The sequence below is a fragment of the Molossus molossus genome, unplaced genomic scaffold, assembly GCF_014108415.1.
Source record: "Molossus molossus isolate mMolMol1 unplaced genomic scaffold, mMolMol1.p scaffold_m16_p_1, whole genome shotgun sequence".
NCBI lineage: Eukaryota > Metazoa > Chordata > Mammalia > Chiroptera > Molossidae > Molossus > Molossus molossus.
Genome location: NW_023425344.1, coordinates 143,796,981 through 143,809,782, shown reverse-complemented (window position 1 = coordinate 143,809,782; position 12,802 = coordinate 143,796,981). Strand labels below are relative to the sequence as shown.

The following is a 12,802-nucleotide window of genomic DNA, read 5'->3' as shown; positions in this document are numbered from 1 at the left end:
TTATTAACTGGCACTGGTCTACATTAGACAAATAGTTTACATTATTTTAGTCAAAGCAGAATGCCGACCCAGATGAAAACTAACCACAGTTGGCTATTTGTCTACCTGCGTGTTCCACTCCCAGATAAAAGAACTATATCTATCTAGATTTTACCTTCTAGATTTCCATTCCCTTCTATTAATAATATAAGAGAAGGAAAATTTCCTCCACTTTTAATCCTGCCAGTGAAGAGAAAATAACTTGTAGGCAACCAAGCAACCCCATTTACAACACAACATAAACTGTCTAGAATAGCACAGATGCTTGGATTAGGTTCATTTTTTTACCTTTTAAAAAATAACACTCTGACCCCAAATAACTTTTCTGTACATACCCAAACTTCTTAAAAGCAGAGAATTGCAGTCTTCAGAAATGTAAGTACCACCAGAAGATACAAAGGGAAGAGCTAGGATAATCTCAGATATTCTCTATGAAAATGGTTCTTAATCTGGATTCCCAGAAAGTCTAGACAAAATGGTCAGTAACATCTAATTTGGAATAGCATAGAGGTCCTTCCCCCAGCCCCGCCTGAGTATCTTTAGGGGCAGAGGGGCCACCAATTCCTTCAGCTTTATATATAACTTTAAGTCATTTAAATTATCTGCTATGTCCCCCAGGTTTATATCTTCATAGTGTCCCTGAGATTTTCAAAGGGATTGCAAACACCAAAAAGGTGAAGTGCTACTCTGAAGAATGGTTCTGCATCTGCTCATTTACCCAAGTTAGCTAAACTCAAATTATGAAAGTCTTTAATCAAAAGATCAAGCCTGGGTTGGCAAATGTAGCTATAACACTTATTTCAGGTAGATTGTTATTAAAAATATTTAAGCTAGAAAGTAGAGACCTAAAAGACCAAAAAACAAAATAAAAAAACCAATCACACGAAACACAAGCCACAGACATAAATTACAAAAGGGAAAAAAGTGGCAAGCAGGGCTGGGCCTCTCTAGGGTAATTACATTAATGCAATCAGCCCCAAGGGGAAACAGTATTGTGTTGCGATCTATTGACAGTGTGAATAATGAAAAATGTGGTTAAAGAGTGATTTCAAAAGTATATCCTGTACTGATTACCAAAGTGTTCATTATAAAAGCATCTAAAAAATACTAGAGAGAGAGAAAAAGAATATTTTTAGCACCATTTCTAAATGGTACCATTTAGGGGCCGGTCACTACACATAACATGCTGCAGAAACAAATGGTTTCCATTTCATGTGTCACACTCCTGTCTCCATTACTGCGACAGAGCACCTTTCCTAAGTTGACACAATGCTATGTCGAGATTTGGAAGTAAAGTTTAATTTGAATCTTACCCACTTCATTAGCCAGAATTTAAGGCCGTCTACATTTTTCTGTGTGTTATACTCAAACACCCATGAACATAATGTTGAATGCTGTTTTAATTCACATAAGTCATTTTAACTGTTCAGTTTGAGCAGTGAAGGTCTACGGTGGTCAAATGTATGATTTTTCCATGGCACAAAAACTGTAGTGAGGGAAAATGTCACAGAATGTAGGTTTCCTGTACAGTGGAAACTCTAACTTTGTGAGCAAGGGTACGGGAAATGTTTGAATATATACTACATGTAAATTGACTGCTATTCCTGCCCTTGGGGATCTACAGTTTAGCAAACAAACCACTGGGGCAAATGTGTGCCATAGAGATAATGCAATACCAGGGTGCTTTCAGTGCAAGACAAATCACATCCACTTGGGAGGTGGGAAAATTGTAGACGTTTAAAAGGCTACTACTAAAAGGCAGTTTGATATTAACTTAAGGTTTACAAACTAAGAAGGCAGGGAAAGTATTCCAAGTACAAGGAACCACCATGAACAAAACAGAGACATTATCTGGGGGAAAGGCTGAGAAGTTACAGGAGAGTGTGGCAAGCCCTGTGGTCCTCAAGCTTTCCCTCTCCAACCCCTCAAAACAAACAAACAAACCCCACATACAATGGATATTACTATTTGCAAACACATCTCCAAGTGCTGGATTTGACTGGATGCCTCCCCACTTCCCCCAAATTTGCAGGCAAACGAAGCACCCAACAACCTGTTTAAAATTTTTTTTAACTTTAAAAGAAAGGGTTTATTGGGCCATTGCTAGCAAAAGAAAAAAAAAAAATTTGGTCTTGGGGTATGGAATCTAAACCATCTGCAGCATGGCTAGGTAGGAAAGTCAGTATGTCCATCTTCCTCCTGAGTGGGCTCCTATGGATTGGGAAGTACATGTGCAAATAAGAAGTGGAGGGAGGCTCCCAGGATTCTAAAGCACCAGGCTGTTCTCTCTTTTGAACAATCAGGGAAACAGCCACCTGGAAATTAATCCTAAATTCTAACAGATATACAGAAATGTGACCAGTCTTTTGTCAGAGTGGTTCCACAACTATTAATTAGCAGGCTGTTCTGTCTGTTTCTCTCACTCTCTGGAAGCTGTAATTTTAATTTAGAACATCTCAAAATTTTGTCAAATCTTTACTGGCAGGCCACAAACTATGTTATGTTAGCTCCTCTTGGAGTTAGCTCTTAACAGTTCTCCACTGAAGGGAGGGAGACAAGTGATTACTTTTTCACAAACTTGAGTATTTCAGTATTAGTAGTAACAGATGGATTAGAGTTAAGTAGTAATTAACAATTCAAGGAGTTAAACTGAGAATCTCAAAAGCCAGGCTGTGGAGTTTGCACTTAGGCTCCTTATTATTTTTATTCAAATTATTACCATATTTAAATTTCAATTTGCAGTTTGCTGAGGTTGCAAAACGAAGCAAAATCACAATATGAAATTATATGTTGGCTACTCTCTTCCAGATGAATATTATAAATACCATCTATTTTCAACCAAATGAAAGATATGGGCGCTCAGGTCATAAGCAAAGCATCTGATTGGCAAATGAAGGTTAGGCAGTTGGAACAGTTTAATCACTAGGTAGAGAAATCAACAAGGCACTCTGAAAGAAGTGGGAGAGGATCAGTGCTTGCAAAACTAATTTTATGGCCCTGGCCGGTTTGGTTCAGCAGTGAGAGCGTCAGCCTGTGGTCCCGAGAGGCCCGGGTTTGGTTCCCGCTAAGAGCACGTACCTCAGTTGCAGTTTGTCCCCTGCCCTGGTTGGGTTGTGCGGGTGGCAGCTACTCTGTTGATGTGTCCCTTTCACGTCGATGTTTCTCTCTCTCTCCCTCCCTCCCACTCTATCTGAACAAAAAATATATATATATAAAAAAAAAGTCCTCGGGTGAGGATAAAAACAAAACAAAACAAAAAACTAATTTTATGATTGCGTGTTCAAGTCAAAAATCAAATGCTTGGACATGTCTAAGATGCCACTCTACATTCTTTCAGAGTAATTGCATAGAAATTATCATAATGAACAGAGAATCAATCAATTAGTATAGGGTTTTTTTAAGGTAATTTTTTTTTAATCCTCACCTGAGGACACTTTTTCGTTTTTTTGTTCAGATAGTGGGAGGGGGAGAGAGAGAAACATCGACGTGAAAAGGACACATCGAGTGGCTGCCACCCGCACGATCCAACCAGGGCCGGGGACAAACTGCAACGGAGATACATGCTCTTAGCGGGAACCGAACCTGGGTATCTCTGGACCGCAGGCCGACACTCTAACTGCTGAGCCAAACCGGCCAGGGCTAAGGTAATGTTTTTATTAGCCATTCTTTTGTACCATTATGGTAAGATTTTGGCACCCATATCAAACGGATTCACTTTCAGTGAGCCCCCCCCCCCCCCAATTATCCTCAGATAATGAAGACTTCTGTACTTCGTACAGGATCGATGGAAAGGCACTGAAAGGTTTTCTTTTCTTGACAGGTATGGGTTGAATAAGAGTGAACTGACTGTTAATTACCCTTGGGGATTTTAATGGGTTACAGTGAAGAACTTCTTGGAATAGTACAGGCAATAGTTTGGCCTAGGGTGGTAGCGATAGCAAGAACAGATTGAATTCCTTGCAGATGAGCTTATTACTTTTCCTAGAACAGTTTCTGGGTAAGAGGTTTCCAAAGCTAATTCCAAGAAGGAGATGATCTTAAAAAACACTGGGACATCAGAAGGAGAAAGGGTTGCTGCACTGTCCAAATTTGGATTCATTGAGTTTGGGATGTTGGAAGGATTTCCAAATGGAGAAAACCAGCAGGTAGTTGGAAATATTAACATAGAAGGATTAGTCATGTTATGGCTTTAGAGAAGGAAATGTTTTTTTCATTAATTACATTATCTGTAATTGCACAGTAACACCCAATCATTTGGCCACCGACATTTTATTTTTGGCATGCACAAGAAAAAGCAACTATTTCCATTGTTGTAAAGGTTTTATTGAAGAAACTTAATGAATGTAAACACTTTATGGCTAAGTGAAGACAAACATGCGGCTAAAAAATTGTGAAAGTCACCTGGCTGGTGGCTCAGTGGTTGAGTGTCAACCCATGCACCAAGAGGTCGCCAGTTCGATTCCTGGTCAGGGCACATGCCCAGGTTGTGGGCCAAATCCCCAGTGAAGAGCATGCAGAAGGCAACCAATCAATGTTCTCTCATTGATGTTTCTATCTCTCTCTCTAAAATAAAATAAAGAAAAAAAAATAGTAAAAGTGAATTTTGTTGTATCCATTAAAAAGACTGGAGCATCTGCCCTGGCCAGTTTGGCTCAGCGGTTAGAGCGTTGGCCTGCGGTCCGGAGAGACCTGGGTTCGGTTCCCGCTAAGGGCACGTACTTTGATTGCAGTTTGTCCCCGACCCTGGTTGGTCGTGCGGGTGGCAGCCACTCGATGTGTCCCTTCACGTTGATGTTTCTCTCTCTCTCTCCCTTCCTCTCTCTCCCTTCCACTCTATCTGTACAAAAAATGGAAAAATATCCTCGAGTGAGGATAAAAAAAAAAAGACTGGAGCATCTGCTTGTAACGATTTATTTGATGCTGGTTAAATGTGTAACAAATTACGTTAAATCAACTGTGAGTAATACTAAAGTCAAGGAACAACCTCCACACTCAAGTTTCCCCGGGCGATTACTGTATTACTCCTCCCAGAATGACTGTTTTGGGTTTCTGTTTTCTCCTATACATCTATTTGTATTTTCATGAGAAAAATACCTTACACAAATTCACCCTGATCAATGCTAACATTTCCTTTGCTGTAACCTGTTTATTCCTAGGTCAATCCAAACGATATTTGAGAGACTGCCCTTCTGGCATGAGGTTACTATTAGTCTGGTATCATTCTCCTAACATATATGGAATATTGCTTCTTTTTCCCTCCTCAAAACAGAGAGGATTGCATAATCCTGGATCTCAGAAGTACTTATTTTGAACCACTATCGCTGCCCTGTCCCCCAACAAACACTGCAACATTATAATCTATTTACCTCAGCTTTGAAAATATCTTTAAAAGAAATGCTCCCAGTTAAAACACTTAGCCAGTAACATTTTTTGAGAAAAACAAAACATGAAACAATGTATATGCCCCAGGGGAAGAATTTCTAACGCCAGGTAGGCAGATAACCTAGTAAGTAGTCTAAGAATACCTTTTAAAGAGGCCTGTAGTCGGTTTCTTACTGTTCCTGTTCCAATTTAAAACCGCTTAGATGAACCAGTAAATTGAGCAGTTTTTAAGGAAACATCGAAAATGTGCGTCTTTAGCAAAGATGCCTGGGATAAGCCCAAGGCATGAAAGTAAGACGCACGGGCTAGGTTGAAAAGACGTCTCACAGCAGTTAGTCACTTCTCGCATTCTTTTAAAGAAACAAAAGCGATCTTCCTTAATACTCTATTTTCTGGTCGCCAACTGATATGTCATTCCGAAAGGAGTAGGGAAGATAAGCTGATGGAGGGGAGAGGAGGAGGGGAAAGTAATATAAGTTCGACTAGGATTCTGCCCGTCTTGTAATTCCAGCACGGCATGCACGCTGATAAAACCTGGATTTTCTAAGCTGCTACTTTTGCGGGGCTGGTGTAAATGAACTTGACGCTCAAAGAAGAAACTTCCCCCCTTCCTTCTATCCTCCCAGATTTACCTCTCCTTTCATACTTCAAAGTCCAGCTCCCCCGGGTCGTACAGATGGGATTCTTGCCCCATCTCTCATAACCTTCCCCCACGAAAAAAGCGGGTCATTCCCCTCCTCTTCGCGGATGCTTCAATCACTGCACTCAAATTAATATTTAACTGTGATGGTTCTTGATTTCCCTACTCTGAGCAGCCGAAACTCTTCTTAGTCCCTGGTTTCCCATGAACTTGACCCTCCTTCCCGCGCCTCCCCAGCAGCCGCCCTCACTGCCTGGGACGCGAGCGAGCCCAGTGCACACACCCGGAGATGCGCGCGTGGCTGCCCGCTCGCTCCGGACGCGCTCCCGCCCTTCTCCCCAAATAGACCTTGTCCGTGATTGGCCCGCGCCCAGTTACCTACTGCGAGGCGGGCGGCGAAGGGAAGAGTACGCCTTTGGGAAAGGGGGCGAAAGAAGAAAGCACGAACCTGAGGACGCAGTCTCCGGAGGTGCCGGTGCTACTGCAGGAGACACCCGCCCGCTCGCCGTTTTTATAAGGTGTGCTCATGCCCTCTCCCGGCACCCGTCGAACCCCCGCCGGGCACACAGCCTTGTTTGGTTACCTTCCGGGGCAGTGCGCGTCCAGCGCAGGAAGCAGGGCGTGCGCTTCTGGAAGTCTCAACACTTCCGGATTCCTCTCCGGGACCCGAACTCTGGCGTTTGTGTGTGCGACTGTGAATGTGCGCCGAAAGTACACCCCGCAGCTGTCCTCCTCTGCACCTTTCTGTCACTTCCTCCTTGCTTTATGGACCGGAAGGATCCTTGAGCCAAAGGAGCACGGCGGGCACTTCCGGAACTGGGCCAGTGGGTTCCGGGAGGTGCTGGACGGAGGGAGAGACGACGGCGGCAGCTGGAGGATGAAGAAAGAGCATGTGCTGCACTGTCAGTTCTCTGCATGGTACCCCCTGTTCCGAAGCCTTACCATCAAGAGGTAAGACGGCAGCGGTCTACGCCGGGGCAATGGTAAAAGGACACTGCGACATTTTGCGCAAATTCTTTCTCCATTAAAAAGAAAAGTAGGCCTTGTAACGACTGGATGGGAGCGCCAGGGCCGAGAGTTCGACTTCCTAGTGGTATTTCAGATGGGGAGATGAATGAAGTCGATCCATATTGGCATTGCATTGTGTTGCGTATCAGGGAGTGTGCCAGAGGAGGTAGAAGGTCAGAGGCTGGTGAGTAGTGGATTAAGCCAGTTTAGGCTTGGGAGTTCATCATTATTTTTAAATTACCAGAGAGGGGAGGTGATCAGGAGAACTGGGTAGTCCTGGTTTTGCCACCGTTAACTAACTCCTAACTCTCGGCGGGTGGGGGTGGGGGTGGCTTATTTGCCTTAAGTCATGGTAAAATAAGAACAGTGGTAACAGACCTACCTCAAATTCTATTGTGAAGCTCCAGGGTGACAATGTATATGGAAAGTATTTGTAAACTATAGTTACATATTGTTAGAGATGGTCATGCACCCCCAGAGGAAGCTATCTGGAAAAGTTGTGGAACAATATTTGTTTTCTAATTCTCTAGCCTACACTCAAGGAATCCATCTCCATTTTGCAGGGCGAGCATGGGATTAACTGTTTCATCCTTTACCCAGGAAATTCAGCTACTAGGCAAGGCAGCAAGGAGAATATCCCCCAAATGTTCAAAATCAGTCATACCATCTGGAGCACAATGCAAGGGTAGGCTTTCTTTCACCAAGAGGGCCAGATCAAAGAACTACATGTTCATGGATAGCATTTTCTCTATTTTGCCTACTCTCCCTTTAGGCCTAAATTGTCAGTTATTTAGATATCAACTGTCCCTTGCTCTTCATTCTGTCCTCTTGGTGCAGACAGTATGAATGCAGAGAGGGAAAACGTTTTGAAATCCTGAGGGACTGAAAGAGCATAAGGAGATTATTCAAGACAATTATTTTCCATGCTCTTATTCATACATAGACTCTGGTTCCAGTTACTCATGGTATAATGGAGGTTAGTTAGAGCAGGTCAAAGGAAGATAATTTTTGCATTTGAAGATGGTCAGAGTCACACCAAAACAAAAGGAAGAGCTTCAACAACAACAAACATTACTTGCTATCATAGAAGTAATCTTTCTATATGATATGCCAATCCTTCATTACCTTACATAAATTGAAACAGGCTGTGGGTCTGAGGTGATGATAGAGCTATTTGTGTTGGTATTTTTGTGAACCTGTCAGATACTTTCACACTGAGTTCACTTAAAACTGATATTTTTTTTCTGTGCAGTTTTTTTGCAACCTCTGGTGTACATTTTCTTTGCCTTTAGCAGTAAAATACAATAGTTAAGAATTAGACTCTGGAGTCAGGGCCATCTGCCCTGCTTTGAATTTTGGTTCCATCAGCATTTTGAGCAAGGTGCTTGTAATCTCTGTTAAGTTCCATCTGGAAAACTGAGACAGCAATAGGCTTATCATGGGCATTAAATGAGATAAAGCATTTAAAATGCTTGCCACTGTTTCTGGCATATAGTAAACAAATATGCTGCATATTGTTACATTTTGAATTTAATCAAAGCTCGATTGAAGCAAAATAACTCTAGTTCACTTAAAATGTGTAACATTCATATGAAGCTGAGAGAGTGAAACATAAACCAAGAAGTGGGATTTTCTGAACAGTCAATAGTTAAGCAGTTTCCTGAAACCATTCTGTACTCTGTTTACAAACTCTTCAGTGTAGTTACTTATGTGATGATATCAGTGAACCTAACAAATGGCAGGATACTCCTCTACAATCCAGGCCAGTCCGGTGGAATTGTTAGCTTTGTCATTGCCATTGTCAGCTTTAATGCTTAGAGACTATATTAAATTCTGGTTTTGCACTCAGCATTATTGTTTGGTGTTTATTCATTAGGTTAAGCAATGATTATGCAGGTAAGAATAGAAGTACATTTTTTTTTTGACAAGTTCTAGGACTTTGACTGAGGCTTAAGAACAATTAGCTAGAGGATTTTGAGCCATCCACTTTACCTTTTTTAATCTGTTTCTTTCTTCAAACATGAAAGTTATATTAATCTTGTAAAGGCCCCTTCTACCTCTAAAATTTTATTAGAGTAACTTGTCTGTATATAAAGAACTATATCAACCTGATGATGTAGGTACTTTGTCATTTAATTATTTTACATCTGCCATTTAAACCTCATTGGATTCTCGCCTGCATAATGGATTTCAATGACCAATTTAAGCTCTTTGAAAGCCTTATGTGTAAATAGTGCCTGGCAGTGACTTGTTTATGGCTTCAATCTTTTGGGCCTGGTTCCTTTCTCCTCTGAGTTTTGGTAACACTTGGTATATCTTGGCACAGCATTTCCCATATTGCACTGTGATATTTTTCTTTTATATTTTCCCCCTCATAGGCTTTGCATTCTTGTTTTATTTTTTATTTATTATTGATTTTAAAGAGAGAGGAAGGGAGCAGGAAAGAGAAACATCAATGTGAGAAAGAAATATCAATCAGTTGCCTCCTATATGCATTCCAACTGGGGATCAAATCCACAACCTGGGTATGTGCCCTGACCAGGAATCTAACCCAAGACCCTTTGGTGCACAGGACGACGTTCCAACCAACTGAGCCACACCGGCCAGGGCAGGCTTTGCATTCTTAATGGAATCACCTTAATCCTCCTTGACTTACATAACATATTGCAAGATGACGAAATAAGGATGACTTTAAAAATAACTGTAGAACTCAGTAACTTGTGAGAACTAAAATCCAATTTGATGTCACCTAATATCTATAAGAGTTGCAGATCCTCCAAATAGGAAGGAAGACTATGCAAATAATTCTGAGTAGAATTAAATAGTAAGTAGATATTTTGAATCTAATCAAGGGATGATACAACCTGGAGGGAAAGTCCAGATTCAAACCAGACTTGAGAATTAGTGTAACTCAAAAACAAATGACATGGACTCTGAAATCATCAATTTGGAGACTGAGAGACTTTATTGACATAAAAGAGGACTCTGTCTGCTCTCACTGTGATCAGAAAAATCACCCTAGATGTCTAGGAGCTTGTATTCCTGCCAGCATTTCTCAGTCACAGGCCCCTCAGAAGAAGATAAAACTTGAAAAGATTGTCTCTAATTCTCTTGGGATGTCATTGTACTTTAGTGGTTAAGTACCTTTAATCCCAGGAAGAACTAGAATCCAACTTGATGTCACCTAATATCTATAAGAGTTGTAGATCCTCCAAATAGGAAGAATAAATATAGAGGTGATGAAATAATTCAAACTTAAGAGTTTTATCTTTTTTTCTTTTTCTTTATTGATTTGAGAGAGAGAGAAACATTGATGGGAGAGAACATTGATTTGCCACCTACTGCATGGCCCCCACTGGGGATCGGGCCCACAGCCTGGGCATGTGCCCTGACCAGGAATCGAACCAGGGACCTTTTGGTGCATGGTTCGATGCTCAACCACAGCTACACCAGCCGGGCTTATCTTTTTTTCCTAAGTTTATTTAATATCTTTAAAAATTTGCCATTTTGAGGATAATTAGCGTATATGTAAAAGAGATTAGCCTTGTGATTCCAATTGAAATTGTGTAATTAGTTTACAATGGTGATACATTAAACTGTATAAGAAAAATTGTCAAGTTTTTAAATAGTATTGGAATGCTTCCAAGAACCTTCAATTCACTATACTTACAGGTTAATTTGCTGGCTTCATAAGAGTTAAATAACTGGGAAGGCTTATTTAGACAGTTGAAGTACAGGGGTGGGTAGGTTTACAGTTGTGAGTACACAAAACATAGAGTTTATTCTTGTATTATTTATTTATTATTGTATTATTTATTTGTATTACAACTGTTAACCTACTTTCCCTACCCCTGTATTTAAAAAGAAAATTGAATAGATTATTTTTATAATAGAATTAAGACCTTTTTTTTTTTTTATCCTCACCCGAGAACATTTTTCCATTTTTTGTTCAGATAGAGTGGGAGAGAGAGAGAGAGAGAGAGAGAGAATCATCAATGTGAAAGGGACACATCGAGTGGTTGCCAGCCGCATGACCCAACCAGGGCCAGGGACTGTAACCGAGGTAGGTGCCTTTAACGGGAACCAAACCCGGGTCTCTCTGGACTGCAGGCTGACGCTCTAACCGCTGAGCCAAACTGGTCAGGGCTAGAGTTAAAACTTTTAAAGCAACTTTTAAGTTTCAGAGACTTAGGTTTATAAATACATTAATAAGTTTTGGTAGTTGAACTTTTATATATATACACACACACACACACACACATATATTTTTTTCTTTTTTTTTTTTTCTGGTACGTGCCACTAGCAGGAACCAAACCCCAGACTCTGGTCTGCAAGCCGACACTCCAACCACTGAGCCAAACCGACCAGGGCTGGTAATTGAACTTTTATAAAAGTGTAAAGAACTAGGCTTTTGAATGTGAAATTGTAACTTCGATAAATTAGATATTAATTTTTTTTCCCATTTATCTTTAGATAGAGTGGGAGGGAGGGGGAGAGAGGGAGAGAGAGAAATATCGATGTGAGAGAGACATACTGACTGGTCACCTCTTGCACGACCCTGACCAGGGCCTGGGACTGAACTGCAACTGAGGTACATGTCCTTGATCGGAATCGAACTCATGACTCTTTGGTCTGTGGGCTGACACTCTAAGCACTGAGCAAAACCAGCCAGGGCTAGATAGTAATTTTTAAAATCGAAGTAGTCCATGAAATAATCTCTTGGCACAAAAGCCATTGTAATGTGCCAAAAACTTATTCAATAAATAAATGAAGCATATTATAAGTCAGTGATATTCTATTGACTCTCTGAAAGCAGGACATAATCTTTTCTCCTTAAAAAATATATATACTTCATGATCAAAATAATAGCATTACTTCTAGGTGTCCAGCAGGATTTTTTTTGGTGATTTATTATTACAGAGTAAAAAACAAATGATTCCATGAGTTTTTAAAGTGATTTCAAGTATGGCTTCACCATCCTGAATTATCATGATCTGAAACAAAATAAACCAAAGCATGGCCAGTTAAGGAGCTTTATCGCTCTGGTGATCAGTTACGTAGGATGCCACGAAAACATCCACACATAACGTGTATACTTAGGGTTATGTGCTCACTGCTAACCAAACAGTGGTTTCCAGAAGCTTCAGTCGACTCCTGCCCTCTCTCCTAGGGCGTGGTCAGATGTTGTTCATCTTCTCATCTGTTTGCTGCATGTCCTGTGTTGCTGCAATTAGCTGCTGGTCTCTAGTGTCCTAAAGGCATGTCAACATTGTACTCACTCAGAATTCTTTTGAGTTTGTTGCATTCACACTATAATTTCAGCCTGCTTCTCTGGATGTGGCTGACTTTTGTTTCATTATCACTAAGATAATTGTGTTAATTTTATGAACCTAATTTAGTTTATTCTCATTTCTAGTCAGCTGCCACCAAATGTAATTAAAAAATTGAGTTTGGAATTTTTCTCTCTCTGCTCATGCTTGGTCTTTTAAAATAATGTCATTTTTGGTATATCCTTTTTTTTTTTAGTGTCATTCTTCCACTTCCTCAGAATGTGAAGGATTATTTACTTGATGATGGGACTCTGGTGGTTTCAGGAAGGTAAAGTATATCATAAACACATTTTTAGTTCTTTTATTATAAAGTAATGTCCTAATTAAATCTCAGCCATTGCCATGTAAAATAAATATATTAGCTTTGGCCCCATTCTCTCCCCTTTTATTCCCTAGCTGAAAT

General features: G+C 40.6%; 2 protein-coding genes across 4 annotated transcripts in view; one reads left to right on the top strand and one right to left on the bottom strand.

Moving 5' to 3' along the window:
- NUDT5 (nudix hydrolase 5) overlaps window positions 1-6,755 on the bottom strand; it is a 29,300-nt gene extending 22,545 nt beyond the window's left edge. The window contains exon 1 of one of the 2 annotated variants that reach the window (XM_036240042.1): window positions 6,645-6,755. The gene's annotated coding sequence lies outside the window, so the exon portion shown is untranslated. The other variant, XM_036240032.1, reaches the window with a different exon arrangement.
- Window positions 6,732-12,802, top strand: part of CDC123 (cell division cycle 123) — a 71,456-nt gene continuing 65,385 nt past the window's right edge. For both annotated transcript variants that reach the window (XM_036240001.1, XM_036240011.1), the window contains exons 1-2: window positions 6,732-7,012; window positions 12,596-12,667. In XM_036240001.1, the coding sequence (XP_036095894.1) occupies window positions 6,939-7,012; window positions 12,596-12,667 (146 nt within the window). In that variant the 5' untranslated portion in view covers window positions 6,732-6,938. The remainder of the gene's footprint in view (window positions 7,013-12,595; window positions 12,668-12,802) is intronic.